At 43.7% G+C, this 15,279-nt stretch overlaps 1 protein-coding gene across 7 annotated transcripts; it reads right to left on the bottom strand.

Moving 5' to 3' along the window:
- Positions 1-543: 543 nt before the first annotated feature.
- On the bottom strand, positions 544-15,252 carry LOC115076979 (adhesion G protein-coupled receptor E1-like). Of its 7 annotated transcripts, XM_029579051.1 has the most exons (10): positions 14,135-15,252; positions 11,492-11,629; positions 9,829-10,015; positions 5,707-5,807; positions 5,107-5,193; positions 4,248-4,376; positions 3,365-3,487; positions 3,107-3,271; positions 1,684-1,844; positions 803-1,409 (listed from the first exon to the last, which is right to left on the bottom strand). In XM_029579051.1, the coding sequence occupies exons 1-10, from the start codon at positions 14,205-14,207 to the stop codon at positions 1,377-1,379; spliced, it is 1,197 nt and encodes a 398-aa protein (XP_029434911.1). In that variant the 5' UTR covers positions 14,208-15,252; the 3' UTR covers positions 803-1,376. The 7 variants fall into 7 exon arrangements, with proteins under 7 accessions (XP_029434912.1, XP_029434918.1, XP_029434914.1 ...); XM_029579052.1 differs by lacking the exons at positions 803-1,409; positions 11,492-11,629; positions 14,135-15,252 and adding exons at positions 544-774; positions 7,000-7,174 and having other exon boundaries at positions 9,829-10,013; XM_029579058.1 differs by lacking the exons at positions 803-1,409; positions 11,492-11,629; positions 14,135-15,252 and adding an exon at positions 544-774 and having other exon boundaries at positions 5,707-6,363; positions 7,005-9,970.
- Between the last annotated feature and the right edge of the window lie 27 nt (positions 15,253-15,279).

Below are 15,279 nucleotides of genomic sequence, written 5' to 3'. Positions count from 1 at the left end.
AAAACAAGCCCCGCATGACCCCCAGCGCCGGAAGCGGAAGTGGACTCCTTCCTGTGGGGCGAGGCGGAGCTGGGGGGAGGTGCCCTTCAGGCTCTGCGGGGAGGGATAGCGAGAGCGCGCTCGGGGCTCGACCCTCGGCCGCTGTCACAGCGACCCCTGCAGGTGCGGAGGGCGCGCGCAGCCGCGAGTAGAGAGTGGTGGGGGGCGGCCATGACCTCCCGCTTCAGGTTTTATTTCTTCCTGGGGATCTCTCACGTGTTTATTATAACGAACAAAACGAGGGAAAAATCAGTGCAAATAAAAGAGTTATATCCCCCCCCCCCTCCCTCGCTATAATAAACTCTGCTAAAGGGCGGGGAACACTAAAATGAAAACTGGAAAGGAAGATCCCTCCTCTTGGAATTATCCAAAGCTGCGACCGCGCCTGGAAGCTTTCCCGAGCCATCTCTCCCGCGGGGGCACTGAGCAGGCTGCCCCTGCCCTGGGTTTTTGCCCTCGTGCACGTGGCAGTTCTGTCAGGCCGTGCATGCACTGGGACTGGCTTAGCCTGCTTTATTATCAGTTGCTGGGGGGCGAGGGGGCAGCCCCCTAGGTGGTCCCCATAGCTGGGATACCGTGGGCTAAGGGTTACTGTAAGGGCCCGCAGCCTTCTCCGGGACCAGTAAGTTACTGGTACTCGGCCCTCGCTAGCACCAGTAGCGCTGTTCGTTTTCTCTGATCCCGGTTGCAGATGCTGCAGCACAACTGGAAACGGCACGTCCCGGTTCTGAGGAACTGAATGTTAATTGCGCTTGAGTAGAACAGTTCAATAAAAAGCACAGGAAAAGAACATCAATATATGGAAATATCATTGATCAACCAGCCTAAAAGGGAAAATGTGCATGATAAGACAAGGCAGAGACTAAGTTTCTTTGTGTTCATACTTTTTATAGTAGTATACATGTAAAAGAGATACAAAGTTTGAATCCTACTTTTCCTACAGTTTTCAAGATATTTGCATAAAATGTGCATAGAACAGAATACGCAAGTAGGTTTTTATGCAGATGACCTTAAGCATAGGGCAGGTTATGTGCCTCCAATCAAACCTGATGCATTAACATTTTGTTGTAGAGCAAAATTATAATTTTTTTTTTGATTCAGCAGTTTATATTATTTTTTTAACTGAGCCTCATTATCTCCAAAATAGTCCTCCAGAAGTAGCCAGAGCTTTTGTCTGGAACTTTGTCCCGATTAACAAGGGTCGGAACACTTTATGGAGCCCAGATGAGGGATTCTCCCATTCCTTATTCACCGCTCCGACATCCCATGGTCAGCAGTTCTGCTCCGCCTCACCCATTGCCTTCTTAGCGAATCTGTTTGCCTGATGCAAACTATCCCTAAGGCTGGCTCAAATATTTGCAAAATTCCTCCTACGAATGAAGGCAAAATAAGGCATGAAAGGTAGTCAAGGTTGGTGGAGGTCACTGGGGCCAGATCGGCCGCTATCAGCTCTTAGATCTCATCGGTGGTAGAACCTCTTAACTCCCTTCCCTGTGCAAGGGGGGAAGTTGAGGCTCATAGCCCTGGTCTCCTTATAGAGCAGGGGTGGCCAACTCCGGTCCTTGTGAGCCACAACCAGGCCTGGTTTTCGGGACATTCACAATGATCTTTATTTTGTGCTCTTTCTACCTTGCGGCAACTTACCGGGAAGCCACAGGAGCCCTCCTCATAGGCAGATCCAACACAGTTCTTCCCGCTGTGCCCAGGGCTGGGGCTGATGCAGCGTCGGAAACGGCTCACCATCGCCAGCCCACAGGAGAGAGGACAGGGGGTCCAGGCTGTCCACGGGGACCACAGGCTGTCCACTGACACAAACAGAGGAAGATAGACATCAGGTGCAAAGCTTCTTTCCCATCACTGAGTCTCCTGCCTTCTTTTCTTCTGTTCACTGTGCTGCCTGGTATATGTTAGTGGCTCTTAGCACTCTCACCATATAAGCAAAACAGGTTACTAATTAGATACTGAACATCTGGCAAGGGGGATTTAATTGTGTACCACAGATATTGTACATTTCCTCTCAGTAACAGGAAGAAAGTGGATACTGCAGATCTGTATTTTTGTATCAATGTCTCATTCCTCTCATAAAGACAGAATATGTATTGGGGGAAGGTGTTATATTTTTGTCTTATCTCTCCCATCTCCACCATGACACTTTGGCTCTAGACTAGAGAGATGTCACTGGCCCTGGGCCTGAAAGAACACCTCCTCTGAGGCAACAGGCTTGGCGCCACCTTTTGGCCAGCAAGGTCCAGCATGGTGGCCGCAGCAGCCCACCTCCCCCCTCTCCCCAGGCTGGATCACCCTCCCTCCATGGTGCACTGACCCTGGGGTGCTCCAGACCTTGATTGCCCATACTGTAATGTACAGCACTATGGCCTGAGCCATGGCATCAGTCCTTAAGAGTTATTTTATATAATTGGGTGATTGTAAAGGTAAGAGGAGTACCTGGGCATGTGACACCATTGCACATGGTAACCTCTTCATTCAGTCCCAGGGCAAGGAAGACCACCGTCTGACGGGGCAGGGCTATTACAATGCCGAATTCTTTTCCTCAATCCTGAACACGTGTAGGAGCAGATAGACCACGGGGACCATTCTGACCATGCCCCGTCCACTGGCAAACAGAAGCAGGTAGTATTACTCTGGGTGGGTACAGGGTGCTGAACATGTTTACATAAACTGCTTCTTCTCTGATCTAGTGCTAAGCACATGGAGCTGCACCTGCAGGCACGTTGTCCTTCTACTGTAGGTGAAGGAAACTGAATGCATCTGTTGGAGTATCAAAACTGTGAAATCTGAAGTACTGAATTAGCAAAGGCGGCTGAAATCTTTAGGCTGACTTACTAAATCTTAATGCAATGGTTGTTGTTTTGAGTCATTCCAGAGGCCAGACTAACGCTGAGTCCGGTCCTGGTTCGGTCCCATCGCTTTTATAGACTTGTGGTCCTGTCTTTCGCAGAGAAACTGAACTGCAGGTCCATAGACACAATGGGAGGAAAGGGTGAAGGGAAACTGAAGCCGCCTCGGCCCAGCCTGCATGGCACGGAACCGCTTGGCTCAAACTCACCGGGGCATGAATTCTTCACTGGGCAAGGCTTGAGTTGGGCAGAAGGACCTTCGCACCGCATCCCGCTCTCTGGATGGGTGCACAGACGGATGCGCATCTGGTTCTGGCGCACACATGAGACAGTGCAGATCGACCAAGGGGACCATGGCGTCCACGTGCTTCTCTCTGGCACAGGAAGGACATATGAGCACCCCGCTTACTTTCATGAGCACCTGCCAGAAAGCTGAACGGAAAGCTGAGGCGTTTTTCACACCCTACCTTTACAGTGGTTCCCACGCTCTATAAACCCACTCTGGCAGACACATATGTAGGACCCAAGAGTATTCACACAAATGGCTTTGGGATTACAGTGAGAGGCCTCTGTTGCACACTCATCTATGTCTAAAACACAATAAAAGAGAATAGAACAAGCTAACGTCCAATGAAAACTACTGCAAAATGAGTTTCATAAAAGCTTATTTCTTGGACAGGCAGAGGACAGGAGAAGACCTTTACACCTCTGCTACATACAGATTTGTATAGTCCAAATAGAGTATTTCCAAATCAGTAATCTGAATTTTAGTCAAATGTATGCCTACAACGTTCTTAAGGAGCAGAATGACATTTGACATTTTACCTGATACTAAAGCAACCAGTCACAAAGAATAGTAGCTGGCTACCAAGATTACAAGCCAAGTATTTCCTGTTTAATAGCACAAGCTCTTTATATCTGTTATACCATATCCATGAACTCATAAATCATCATACAGAGTTCCTGCACTTGTGAGCTCATTATGTGCATTACCAGGAAACAGTGCATACATTTTCCAGGGGTTATTTTTGTGTGTATTTTTCTTTTCTTACAGTTTTATGCGAGGCTTGGAAACAACGTGCGTGTCTGTGTGCACGTGACATCTCTTGCCCATAAGACCACAAAGAAGGGTTTTATGCATATAAATGTCTTGGAAAACGACCCCCATGGTGTACGAGGGCAGACGTGCAAGGCTGTGGGTACTTTTTAACTGCAGACTTGACTTCAGTTTTCAAAGAGAAAGCTTCATTTCAGTTCAGGAGTATTAGAACTTGAGCAGGTGCTGCTCCTCATCCCACCTGAAGGGACCCCAGAACTGGGTTAAATGTTTTTCTCCATCACCATACGTACCTATGCAGCTGTATAAGCCGTCTCCTTCAAATCCCTCAGGACACTGGCAAATATAGGAGCCGTACGTGTTGATACATGTCGCCTGGGGCAAACACACCAGCGGCATTCCTTCCACACACTCATCTTTGTCTTGGAGAAGAGCCGGGAGAGACCAAGTTGTAAACGTAAGTGTATTAGCTCGCTTCCATGCACCCCCTTCCCTTCCTCCTCTCCTTAAAGCACCCCTGTTTTGAGCTGCCTTCTGCGGACTGAGTACTCCATGGCGTGCCTGCTCTGCATTTATGTGACTTCTTAAAAGCAGGGGGAAAGAAACACCCCAGTGGGCCAGAAACAATTGCACACCCAGAGAGAAAGGGTTAAAGCAATAGGAAGGAAAGCTGCAGTTCAGTTTCACAACTACTGAGAAATGCAGGAGGCACGAAATAATGATGGAGACCCCAACCAGAACGGTAGGGAGACTGTGGGGGCTCTGAGAATCCGAGGGATCAATTCACTGGGGGGCAGAGTGATGATCCGCCCTATTACAATGCCTCCATTTTAGAATGAACGAGGTAGATATAAGGACAGTTTGCTTTGTCAGAATTAGCTTAACAAATAATGCACAAGATTTCTTAAGGAGATTAAACTTGGCTTTTTTGTAAGGAACGTTCTCACTGTCTCTTAGGAAACTCCACAAAAAATTGCCACTCACGGGAATTTTTTGCATGAAAAATGGCGCCTCTGCTATCCTTCGTTCTTGGTATTTTTGGTTGATTGGACCACCATGGGCCTCATTCAGCAAAGCCTCCCTCTTTGTTTGTGCTCTTAAGGGAATGTGTTTGCTAAGCACTGCAACTGGATAACTGGAGTCTATACCTACCAACACAGTGAATCCCGTTCCCCTCAAACCCAGGGTTACATTTGCAGTTATCTTCACTCCGGGTCCCCTGGCACACTTTACTTAAATCTGAAACCAGAAGAATGCAAGAAATGCGCCTGTCAGGTACAATAAGCCAGGATGTCATTTGGTTAAAAGATGGATAATAGGATCAAAACTGTGACATCACTACTGTATAACAAAAGGTAACAGACAGTAGTGCAAGGGGGCGGCCAACTCTGAACCTCAAGAGTCACAAACAGATTTGGTTTCCAGGAGCCACATTGAATATATTCATGAGACAGATCTGCATGCATTGCCTCCACTGTATGCAAATCTATCTCGTGCATATTAATTGTGGATCTTCTGAAACCAAAGCCTGCCTATGGCTCACAAGGGATCAGAGTTGGCCAGCCCTGCAGCAGTGTAGCAATAAACCATGAGACAAAAGATCAAAGGGAGCCACAACCACGAGATAGTAATATAATCCCACGGCAATAATATTATAGTTGGTTATTTTTATACTGTACATAGGTATAGCAAGAGGCACAAAACTGGTACTAGGAATGAATAAGTTAATTCATTACATAAGTGAATTAATACCTTTTTTCAAGAGGAAGAGCTGCTGTGCCACCATGACTTTGACTGGGACTCCTGAGATGTAACCGTACACAATTGCTCGGATGTAGCCGAAATCCTTGTGCCTGAAATATTCCAAACACGATGCATTAACTGGGGGAAAAGCTTCTGTTACTAGAAAAGGAACATCAAATATCTCTTTTCCATTTATCTTAAGAGAAATGTAGGCTCCCATTGTTTTAAAAAGTAAGGAAGTGTGATGTATGGACCAGGAACACCTGAAAAGCAGGTGCAAGGGCCGCCCCACTGGCATTAACGGGACCTCTGCTTCTGGGTGTGCCCGCCTATTACTGATGCTTTTACCTGCTCAGAACTGCAGGCGCCCAGAACGGGGAGAATCCACTTTAATATCTGCTTCCAGACACCGCCTTGGGTTGGTCCAGTACAGGTTTTTTTTCTTTTTTTTTTGGTTCATAAATATTCCTTAACCCTTTCAGTGTTAAATCCTGGAAAACAAACTAATAGACCCTAACAGTGTTTACAGGTTTCAGGTCGTCAAAGATGACATTGGAAGAGGAGGCCTACGATGCCTTGAAAGCTCATCCGCTGTGACTTCTTTCTTGCTGTCTTTTGAAAGATATCATAGCCCACTGAGACTCCAGATTTTCAGAACCAATGCAGCTAGGAAAATGGGCATATGCAATAAAAAAAACATTTTTATTTCAATTTCTATTTACGTAGTTTTTTGGGTTGTTTTTTTAGTGTGTGCTATGATTTTGCAGTGAGCGCACATCACAAAAACGTTGTGAATAGCGCATGCTGAAACTGTTTAGCTCACACTAAAAGGATATAGAAGTTGTAAATTATATTTTGTTAGTGTTTTGTATCACTTCACATGGAAAAGGACAAAGAACAAGAAAGCAAATAGTGGTGATGTTTTCATATAATTTTAAAGTAACAGCCCATCCAGTGAGAAACACAGAACATTGGAAAGCTGGGATTCTTTTCTCTTCCTGGTGAACAGAATATACATTGGTTCCCGAGAGATTCTTACTGGGCGCATTACTGGAAATAAAATAGGAGTGTGAGCTGACCGGACACCAGTGTCTAGGGGCTTAATGCTATAAGCTGTCCTATGAGAGATGGAACTCCTAGGCAAATGCATCAGCAGGGTTTAGTGGAGAATATTCACCAATAAACGTAGAACTCCAGGTTATGTTTGTAAAACCAATGGCCGTGGGAAAGCAGCCATGTTGGCAAGGCACTAGGTAGGAGAGGTGCATCAGTTGACAGGGAGGATTGAGATTACAATCATACATTACTCCTTTGATTTTAAGCACTTGAGTTCTGTTGGCGATCGCTGAAGACTTTGTCCCAGACAGAGTCAGATTTGAAGGCTCCTTGATCCATCGTATGAAGCTGGAGGGGGAGATGTTGAGGTAGCGAGGCAGCTCAATGACGACGGTATCACCTTCCAAGAACTCACCAATTTCTACAGCAAAACGGAAAGGGAATAATCATGAGCACGATCAGCCTTCAGACAGGAAACTAGCTGGTCTAGGGACAAGCATTTCAATGCTTAATTAAGCCACAGCCAAGCACTGGCACTGACTGCCATCCTAACCGTCAAGCCCATGCACTGAATAAGTGTAGGGTCTGATTGCTGTCCTGTCACTCAGGAACACTGGTGGCTCTCTGTTCCATGAGAATATTAGGGATTTCAGTCCCAAATGTGGTCAGCTATTCAGCTTTGGAGCATTATTTATGAGATTATAACCTTTGAGGGAATTACTACACCCAGATACATTCTTGCTCTCTCATGCTCCTGGCAGATAGCAGATAATGATCTAGTTACTTCCCTTTCCTATTCAGTAGGGGGAACATATTGTAATTATGCAAAGCGAAGTTGCAGCAATTTAACAGTGTTCTGGGTAGGTGGTGCCACAGCGTGATCCTTCCCACGGCACACGCACACCTTCATGTCTGAGTGCTTAAACAGTAGATATCAGGCCGTCTCTTCCAGGATTTGCTGATATCATGACCAAGAAGAAAGCCTTGTGATATATACGTAGGATCCTTCATTTTCAATTGAAACTGATTTCCCCTCTCCCTCAAAAAAAAAAACCAAAACATTCCAGGCATTAAAGAAACGTTTACTGATTTTTCACACTAAGGGGTCTGTTTACTAACGTACAATGTGTGGTAATGCACATTAATATGTGTTATTTACTACACCTCCCATGGGGCCTGTTCACGACTAACGTGCAATAAGGCGCATTATCCCATGTTGCAGGTTAGTAAATAAACCTCTAATTCTGCAGATCCTCCATATGCAACATTTTGATTTGGTCCAGCAGAATTCTTGACTGGCTTGGACTCCCATCCCAAGCACTAAGTTTTCTACCCATACACTCCAGTAAATTCCCAGGTATCATTTCCTTTTTCTCCTTTGCGCATACCTCCGCCATCCTGCCCTCCAGCATAACCCGTTGGCACAGGAGAAGCAAAATAATTCCTGTTACTTTCCCAGAAAAATGATGTGGCATTTTTTACATCAAATTTCTACCATCTTTGGTTGCTGATGCAATAAATACTGATGAATTCCCAGGGAAAAAAATGTTAAAAAATTAAAATTGAAAAGGAAGAGCCTTGCGTTCATCAAGATAAGTAAGAGAAACTTAACACGTTTAGAACCTGTTGTACTAAAGAGTATTTTTTCCATATTATATCTATGGGAAAGTGCTTTGTACATAGGCCCCTTCCAAAATAACTCAACTTCAAATGCAATATAAAGATTGTACACCACTTACCCTTCCTTTACTGCAAATGAAGGTGATCAGGGTTTCTAATGTTAAAGGCTGTAGTCTTTTTGTTGCTTACCTATGGGCATTCTTTCCAGTACAAAGAAATATCTTAATTGGGAGGGATTTAACATGTCAAACCCTGTAAGATCATAGGGTTCTATTTTTACCAACTTATGGGGTAATTCGTAGGATTCCACCTCTACCCAGAACTTATTTGGGTAAAAATCATCTTCATTGATATAGTGAAGCTGCAGGGCTAGATGATCTTCCATCAGCTCCATCTGGGGAAGCAGATCAAAAGGAGGAAACAGCCGTTGGCGATAACTACAAAGAAAGAGGAAGAGATTTTAACAAGAATGAGCTACTGAGGTGGCTGACGGGGCAGTAGAGGTAGGAAATATCGAAATGTGGAGGAGAGTGGCAGGGCTTCCTTGAGATCATGGCATGCAATAAACCACTGCTGGAAATCTCCAAGGACAGTGTGTTGTGGAAGTTGTATTGAGTCTGGGACACAGGCTCTAAGGCTGAGGGTCTTGAGTCTGGGACTCTTCTAGGGAACATTGACAATGAATATCTTAGAGATATGGCTGCATACGCTTGACCCCAAGAACTGGGTTCATTTCCGCATTGTGTTTCCTCTGAAATCCAGATCTGTTGGTGGCCCTTGAGGAATGGCATTGGGAGCCATTGTACTAAGAGGTTTCCTGCATTTCACACCCATGTTCTAGTAAATAGTGTCATAGGAAAAGATATTCAAAGAAGGGTTCAGCGAAAACATTAGAATAGATAGAATATTGAGATATTAAAGATCAGCAAAGTGATTATCCTAAGTGCAAGCTGGAAAACAGTGGATGGATGTGTCAGGTTCACCATAGCCACCGGGATCTGATTATTTTGAATCTGCTTCTTTTAGATTGCCTCCAGAGAATTGGGGGCTCCTTCAGTGGCTTTAGTAGGAACCAAAGAAGACACATTAGTACTTCAGAGCAGGGGTTAACAACCCAGTCCTCGGGACGCACCTAGCCAGTCAGATTTTCAGGATATCTACAATGAATATGCATGAGACCGATTTTGTGCACTGCTTCCATTGCATACAAATCTATCTCAGGCATATTCATTGTTGAAGGCCTGCAAACCTGTCTGGCTAGGTGCGTCCCGAGGACTGGGTTGAGAATCACTACTTCAGAGAGCATTTTAGAATGGCTCCTTGTCTTGCAAAGTACTCGGTATCAGAAAGAACCATTGATTTAAATGAGAGGGAACACACGTCCAATCAATTGTAGTGGCCAGCCATAGCACAAACTAGTGCTTGGGCACTGTCTTTTTACTCTCTGCATCTTACCTGTGGAAATGGGGTCCTTCAGAAGAATAGAACTTGTACCATTTAATCTGATCATGTTTGTAGCTCCCCTTGACCGACACCCTCAAGGTGGTATTTTCCCCTGGCATCTTCTTTAGAAGACAGACCTGCTTTCTGGTGCCAGCCGTACAAGCAGATTCATTGAAAACTGTAACTTTTACCCTAGGCTCTTGAAAGAAAAAAAAAAAAAAAAAAAGAGCCAGAGAGAAAACGCTTAATCTTCGTACCATCTTACAGTAACTGAGCACAGTTAATAAATAAAGCACTATGATACACATCATGAATACAACGTTGATATAATGTAATACATTTAAGATCTGGATGTCATACTCCTAGCACTTTGCAGTCCTAATATGATGGTGTTGCAATCTGTGCTACAACATGAATTTGGTTTTTTTTTATATTACTGAATTTATTAGCAGAGAGGCAGGGGCTCAAAGCTCAGGCTACTTTAGAAATAAAAGGTTGTCTACAAGAAAGAACTCACTAAACAAAGACATGTCGTGACACGACACTTACATTTCTTACAAAGCTTTTCACATAGATGCCCAAAGCCTGCTAGAGCAAGCACAACAATAGCCAATAAATAATCAATAGTAACCCTAAACATAATTTATCCCAATAAATAAAACACCAATGGAATCATAGGAATGGATTAAGACAGAATCTATATCACAATTGCATATTGTGCAAATGTAAAACTAACAAGTACATAAAAATTGTAAAAATAAATTAAATTTTGAGAAAAGCAATAAAATATACCAGGCCAGTCAACAGTTGCAAGTTTTACAAAATAGCCAAGATTTTATTAGGCCTCTGAATACTGTGATCTGCAAGGACCACAGAGTGTTGCAGTTTTCCCCCGTGTGTTTTTCATCAGCCACACTGAAAGCCCAAGTGGAGCTCTGCTGCAAAGGGTGGTTATGTCCAGTGAGTGACTCTTAAAAGCTGGCTGGTTACAGATCAGTGGTCAGTTCTACCCCCAGAACTGGCTTCTGGGAGTGGAAGAGCAGCCTAGTGATTAGAGCAATGGAACTAGAGAAGCCAACTATTACCACCAAAGCTCCCTTTGACCACCGGCCACTCACTTCATCCCTCAGTGCCTCAAGTGCCAACTTAGGCCTGGATTCATCATTCATCGCAGAATGGTGAATCCAGCGAAAACGGGGGGGTGCGGCCTGCGAAAGCCTGCAGCCTTCGCACCACCGCGGTGGTTTCGCTGCCGGCTTTCGCACCCAATAGCGCCGCCGTGAAAGGTGGCGCTTTTGGGTGCGCTACTAGCGACGATAACGTTTCTAACCTTATCGCCGCCAGCGAAGACACCGCCGAGTCCACCTCCTCGCCACCCCGACTCCGCCCCCAGCATGCTATTGCATGCGAATAGGGTCTTTTCACATGCGATAAGCCTTTGAAAACGACCCCCTTAGATTGTAAGCCCTCAAGGGCAGGGGACTACTGATGGTACCTGAATGTAAGTTGCCTTCAGCTCAGGTTTGGAAAGGTGAGCTATTAAATCCAAAATCCAGATCCTTAAGGGGTTAGAGTTGACACCAGTGCTATAGGTTTATAGAATTGTCAAATTCAGTAGTTTACTGGAGAATAAATCAGCAGCATTTATAACACAAATACTAACAAAGCTACTTACCTTGGCAGTAATTAATTCCATCACCAGTATATCCAGGCAAACACTGACAATAGAAGGAATTTGTCATTATGTCCAGTTGACAAATAGCTTTTTGATGGCAGGCGATTCCCTCTGAAAGGCATCTCAGGTAGTACGGATCTAAAATGAGATATTCTTCTAAAGAATGCCCAAAACATGTATTATCCTTCAATAGCAAGCTTGGGATTTAACTGAAGGTTATAGTGTATCTACCAGAGTCACCAGAATCCCAAAGTTGGTATCAGTTTTTTTATTTGGACAAAAATATGGTAAATCCTGCTTGCTCAGCAATGCTTAAGTTTGGTTCAAAAATAGGGGCAAGAAAAAGTGAAAAAGGCTCACAAGCCACTTCTCATAGTTTGGAAATGGCCCGAGACTTAAATTTGGTGCTTTTGGGCACCAAGAATTCTGTATGCAGTTATGGAAAAGGAATGTATTGTATGGAAGTGTTAATTGTGTCTTTTTTTTCCCCCTTTTTTTGTGCTAGAAGGTCACACTGCATACCTCCAAATAACCTTATACCCTAATGTTGCCCTCTGTTTCTGGTTTAATAAAAAAAAAAAAAGTCTTCAGAAATCCCAGAGAGGTCCAGAAAATACATTCACAAACTACTTCATTATTGGCCCATTCTATCTCCCATTTCTATCAAAAATTTTGGAAAAAGTTGTTTTAAAACAATTTCAATATTTTTTAGATCATTGCACAGAAACCTTATTACTCTCACTTTTTGATATTTTCCACAGGAGTTTTGATAGTGGAAAAAAATATTTTTGGTGCTGCTTGATCTAACTGTGGCCTTTGATACAGGTGATCATGATCTTCTCATAACCAGGCTTAGGGAATTGGTAATCATATTTAAAAGGGTGTCATCAGAAAGTGATATTTAAAAATGCTTTATTTGATCTTAACACAGGCATTCCACAGGGACTGGCGGTATCCACGTTCCTTTTCAATGTGTATTTAACCCCCATTTATAAAATATTCTTGAACCTTAATGTTGATTTTCTCATATTTTGATGATATTCAATTTATTTACAAATTGATGGGTCAGTAAGGGATGAATTAGAAAGAATCAAGTCTATTATAATCTAAATAAATAAACATTGAATATGAAGAAAACAGAAATTCTGTATCTTGCAAGGATTCCAGAGATAAATATCCAGTCCAATTTCTCCATTAATGGAATTGCTGTTCCTATATTAAATCACAAACGTAATGTGGGTGTTCTAATGGACACCTCAATATCACTACATTCTCACATAGGTCAACTTGTAGGCAATGCATACTATAAATTACACTTGATTCATAGGATTTGCCCCTACATTGAAGTAAATAATCTAAAAACTATTTATTTATTTATTTTTAATTTTTATATACCGAAGTTCTTGTAAGGTCTACAAATCACTCCGGTTTACATAAAACGATAAACTGCCCAACAGAGAGAGGGGCTTTACATAGAACCGTAGAACAGATGGAACGATATAACTGGCTTTACATAGAACCGTAGAACAGATGGAACAATATAACTGTATGTCAATTTAACATAGTAATAAATAAATATCATATATACAGTTTAACTATTTAACGTAGAGATAGTGACATATTAGCTCTGCAAATAGATGCAATAAAATGGGATGAACTTTTGGACTCAAAGATTGTTGTACAGTTGCAGGGTCCTGATAGTAGGACTTGGTGCGGTGTCCATAATTTGGGGATACCTCATATTTAGGATGTCTTTCTGTCTGAGTAGAATTAAGAGTCTGGGAAGGCTTGTTGGAAAAGCCAGTCTTTTTTTGAATTCTTGATGACTGGGTTCAAGTCTTAGATCTGGGGGGAGCGAGTTCCACTGGTGGGGGCCTGCTGTCATTATCTAATTATGACACCTCTTGATTATTGTAACATCTTATTTTTGGGCTTGCCTCAAGTAACATCAAAAGCATTGTAATATATTCTAAATTCTTCCCATCTCTTGGCAAACCAAATTTAGGGTTTTATTGTTTGTTTTTTAGGGAATTAATGGTCTCCTGTCCTCTAGTTTTAATACTGATCTAAAATTATATCAGCCTACAAGATCCCTTTGATCAGCATCTCAATTACTCTTAGAGCTTCCATCATTTAAATGTATAAGGCTAGATGAGTCACGTGAGTGTCTTTTTATGACTCAGGGTCCTTTAATCTGGAACTCTTTAACTTTGGAGATAAAGAAAGAAAATTCTCTCTTGAGTTTTATAAAGCTGATTAAAACATATTTGTTTAATCAGGCATACAACAATATGCAATTTTTTTCCAGGTTGTCTCAGATAACAATAAGCTCAAATGTAATATTAGTAGGTAATTGATATATTAACACCCGATGTAATAAAGCATCTTTTGTGAATTGCTAATCATTGATTATCTTTAGCTTAAGCAGGGTCCCTAAGTTAACAGCAAAATATAAGACTCTAAAACAAGCATCAAGTTCTCAGGTAATTGATATATTAGGCAGAAGGAGCTAAGAAGGAATTTTTATTTATTTATTTAATGATTTGGTGTGATTTGTCTATTTATGTATTTTTATTATGAATGTTTTATTGTGAACTACTTAGCAGTTTAGATAAGTGGTATATACATAAAAGAGAGCCTTACCGTTTATAAAAGTTTTGCTTGGACCTATAGCTCCCAGTAACGCCAGCCAGAAGACCGCCCTGTCCTTAAACATATCTCTGAGATATCTCGGTTTCTTCGCAATTTCACGTTCCTGCCAGCAAAACTCTTGTAGCCCTCCGTGCAAAGCCGGCCCCGGCTGCTACTGCCATGCCGGGAGCTCAGCTGGAACTCTGCAGCTTGTTTCCCTTCAAAATGTTCCATGGTTCTGGTTCCGGTTCTGGGACGCTGGACTGGACTTCTCGGGGAGACAGCGGGAGAGTCGGCGGCCCCGGGCGCTGTCCGCCCCCTTGGGTGCTGAAAGCCCTTCCCTTCGCCGCTCGCTCATCCCGAACGAAAATAAACCCAGAGCACGCTCATCTCTTTCCAGGAATACATTAAATACACGATGACTGGTGCTGTTTTTGTTTGTTTGTTTGTTTGTTTGAGCCCAATTCAGCTGGGCTGCCCTTTATTACAGTAACAGCGACCTTGCTACTCGCAGCACATTTTAAACAGTGCGTGAACTCCTAGAGTCACTTAACCCCACTCAGAGGTTTGCCTCACGCTCTGCGCTTTACTTATTCGGCTCCTGGAAGAGCATTTTCCGATTATAGAAGGGGAGGGAGGTCAGGCTTAACCAGAATATCCCAGGAAGAAGATTCTAAAACAGGGCATCTTTAGCACAGGACAAAACAACAACAACAACAACGAGTGTTTATTTACAGCAAAGGAGCAGCCAAGCCCAGCCCGGGTGCGCTTCACTGCTGTTTGCAGATTCGCTCGTAGGCTCTGGCGACCTCTGATCTCTCAGGAGCCCTCGTGACCTCCCCGGGACCAGCACCAGACATTGTAACAGCCGCAGGGGAGGGGGCTCAGCGGCTCACGATTTGCCTCCAACTTAAAAAGAGCCGCCGGTCTGCATCCAAGTCTAGCGCCCAGAGTCCCCTGAACAGGGAATATTAAAAAGGAAGCGGGGGCTCCGCACCGCTCCACTTCACGTTTGTGGTTGTTGGGTTTTCCGTAATTAGCTTAGACCCCCCCCGACCCGATCGGCCGAGGGAGGGAGCCCGCGGCAGGCGGAGCCCCTCCGGAGCACCCAGGGAGCGCCCCGAACCCTGCACAAGGCCGGCCCCGCTGACGTCACA

This window comes from Rhinatrema bivittatum, chromosome 15 (genome assembly GCF_901001135.1).
Source record: "Rhinatrema bivittatum chromosome 15, aRhiBiv1.1, whole genome shotgun sequence".
NCBI classification, from domain to species: domain Eukaryota; kingdom Metazoa; phylum Chordata; class Amphibia; order Gymnophiona; family Rhinatrematidae; genus Rhinatrema; species Rhinatrema bivittatum.
This window is presented reverse-complemented; position numbering and strand designations above follow the sequence as displayed.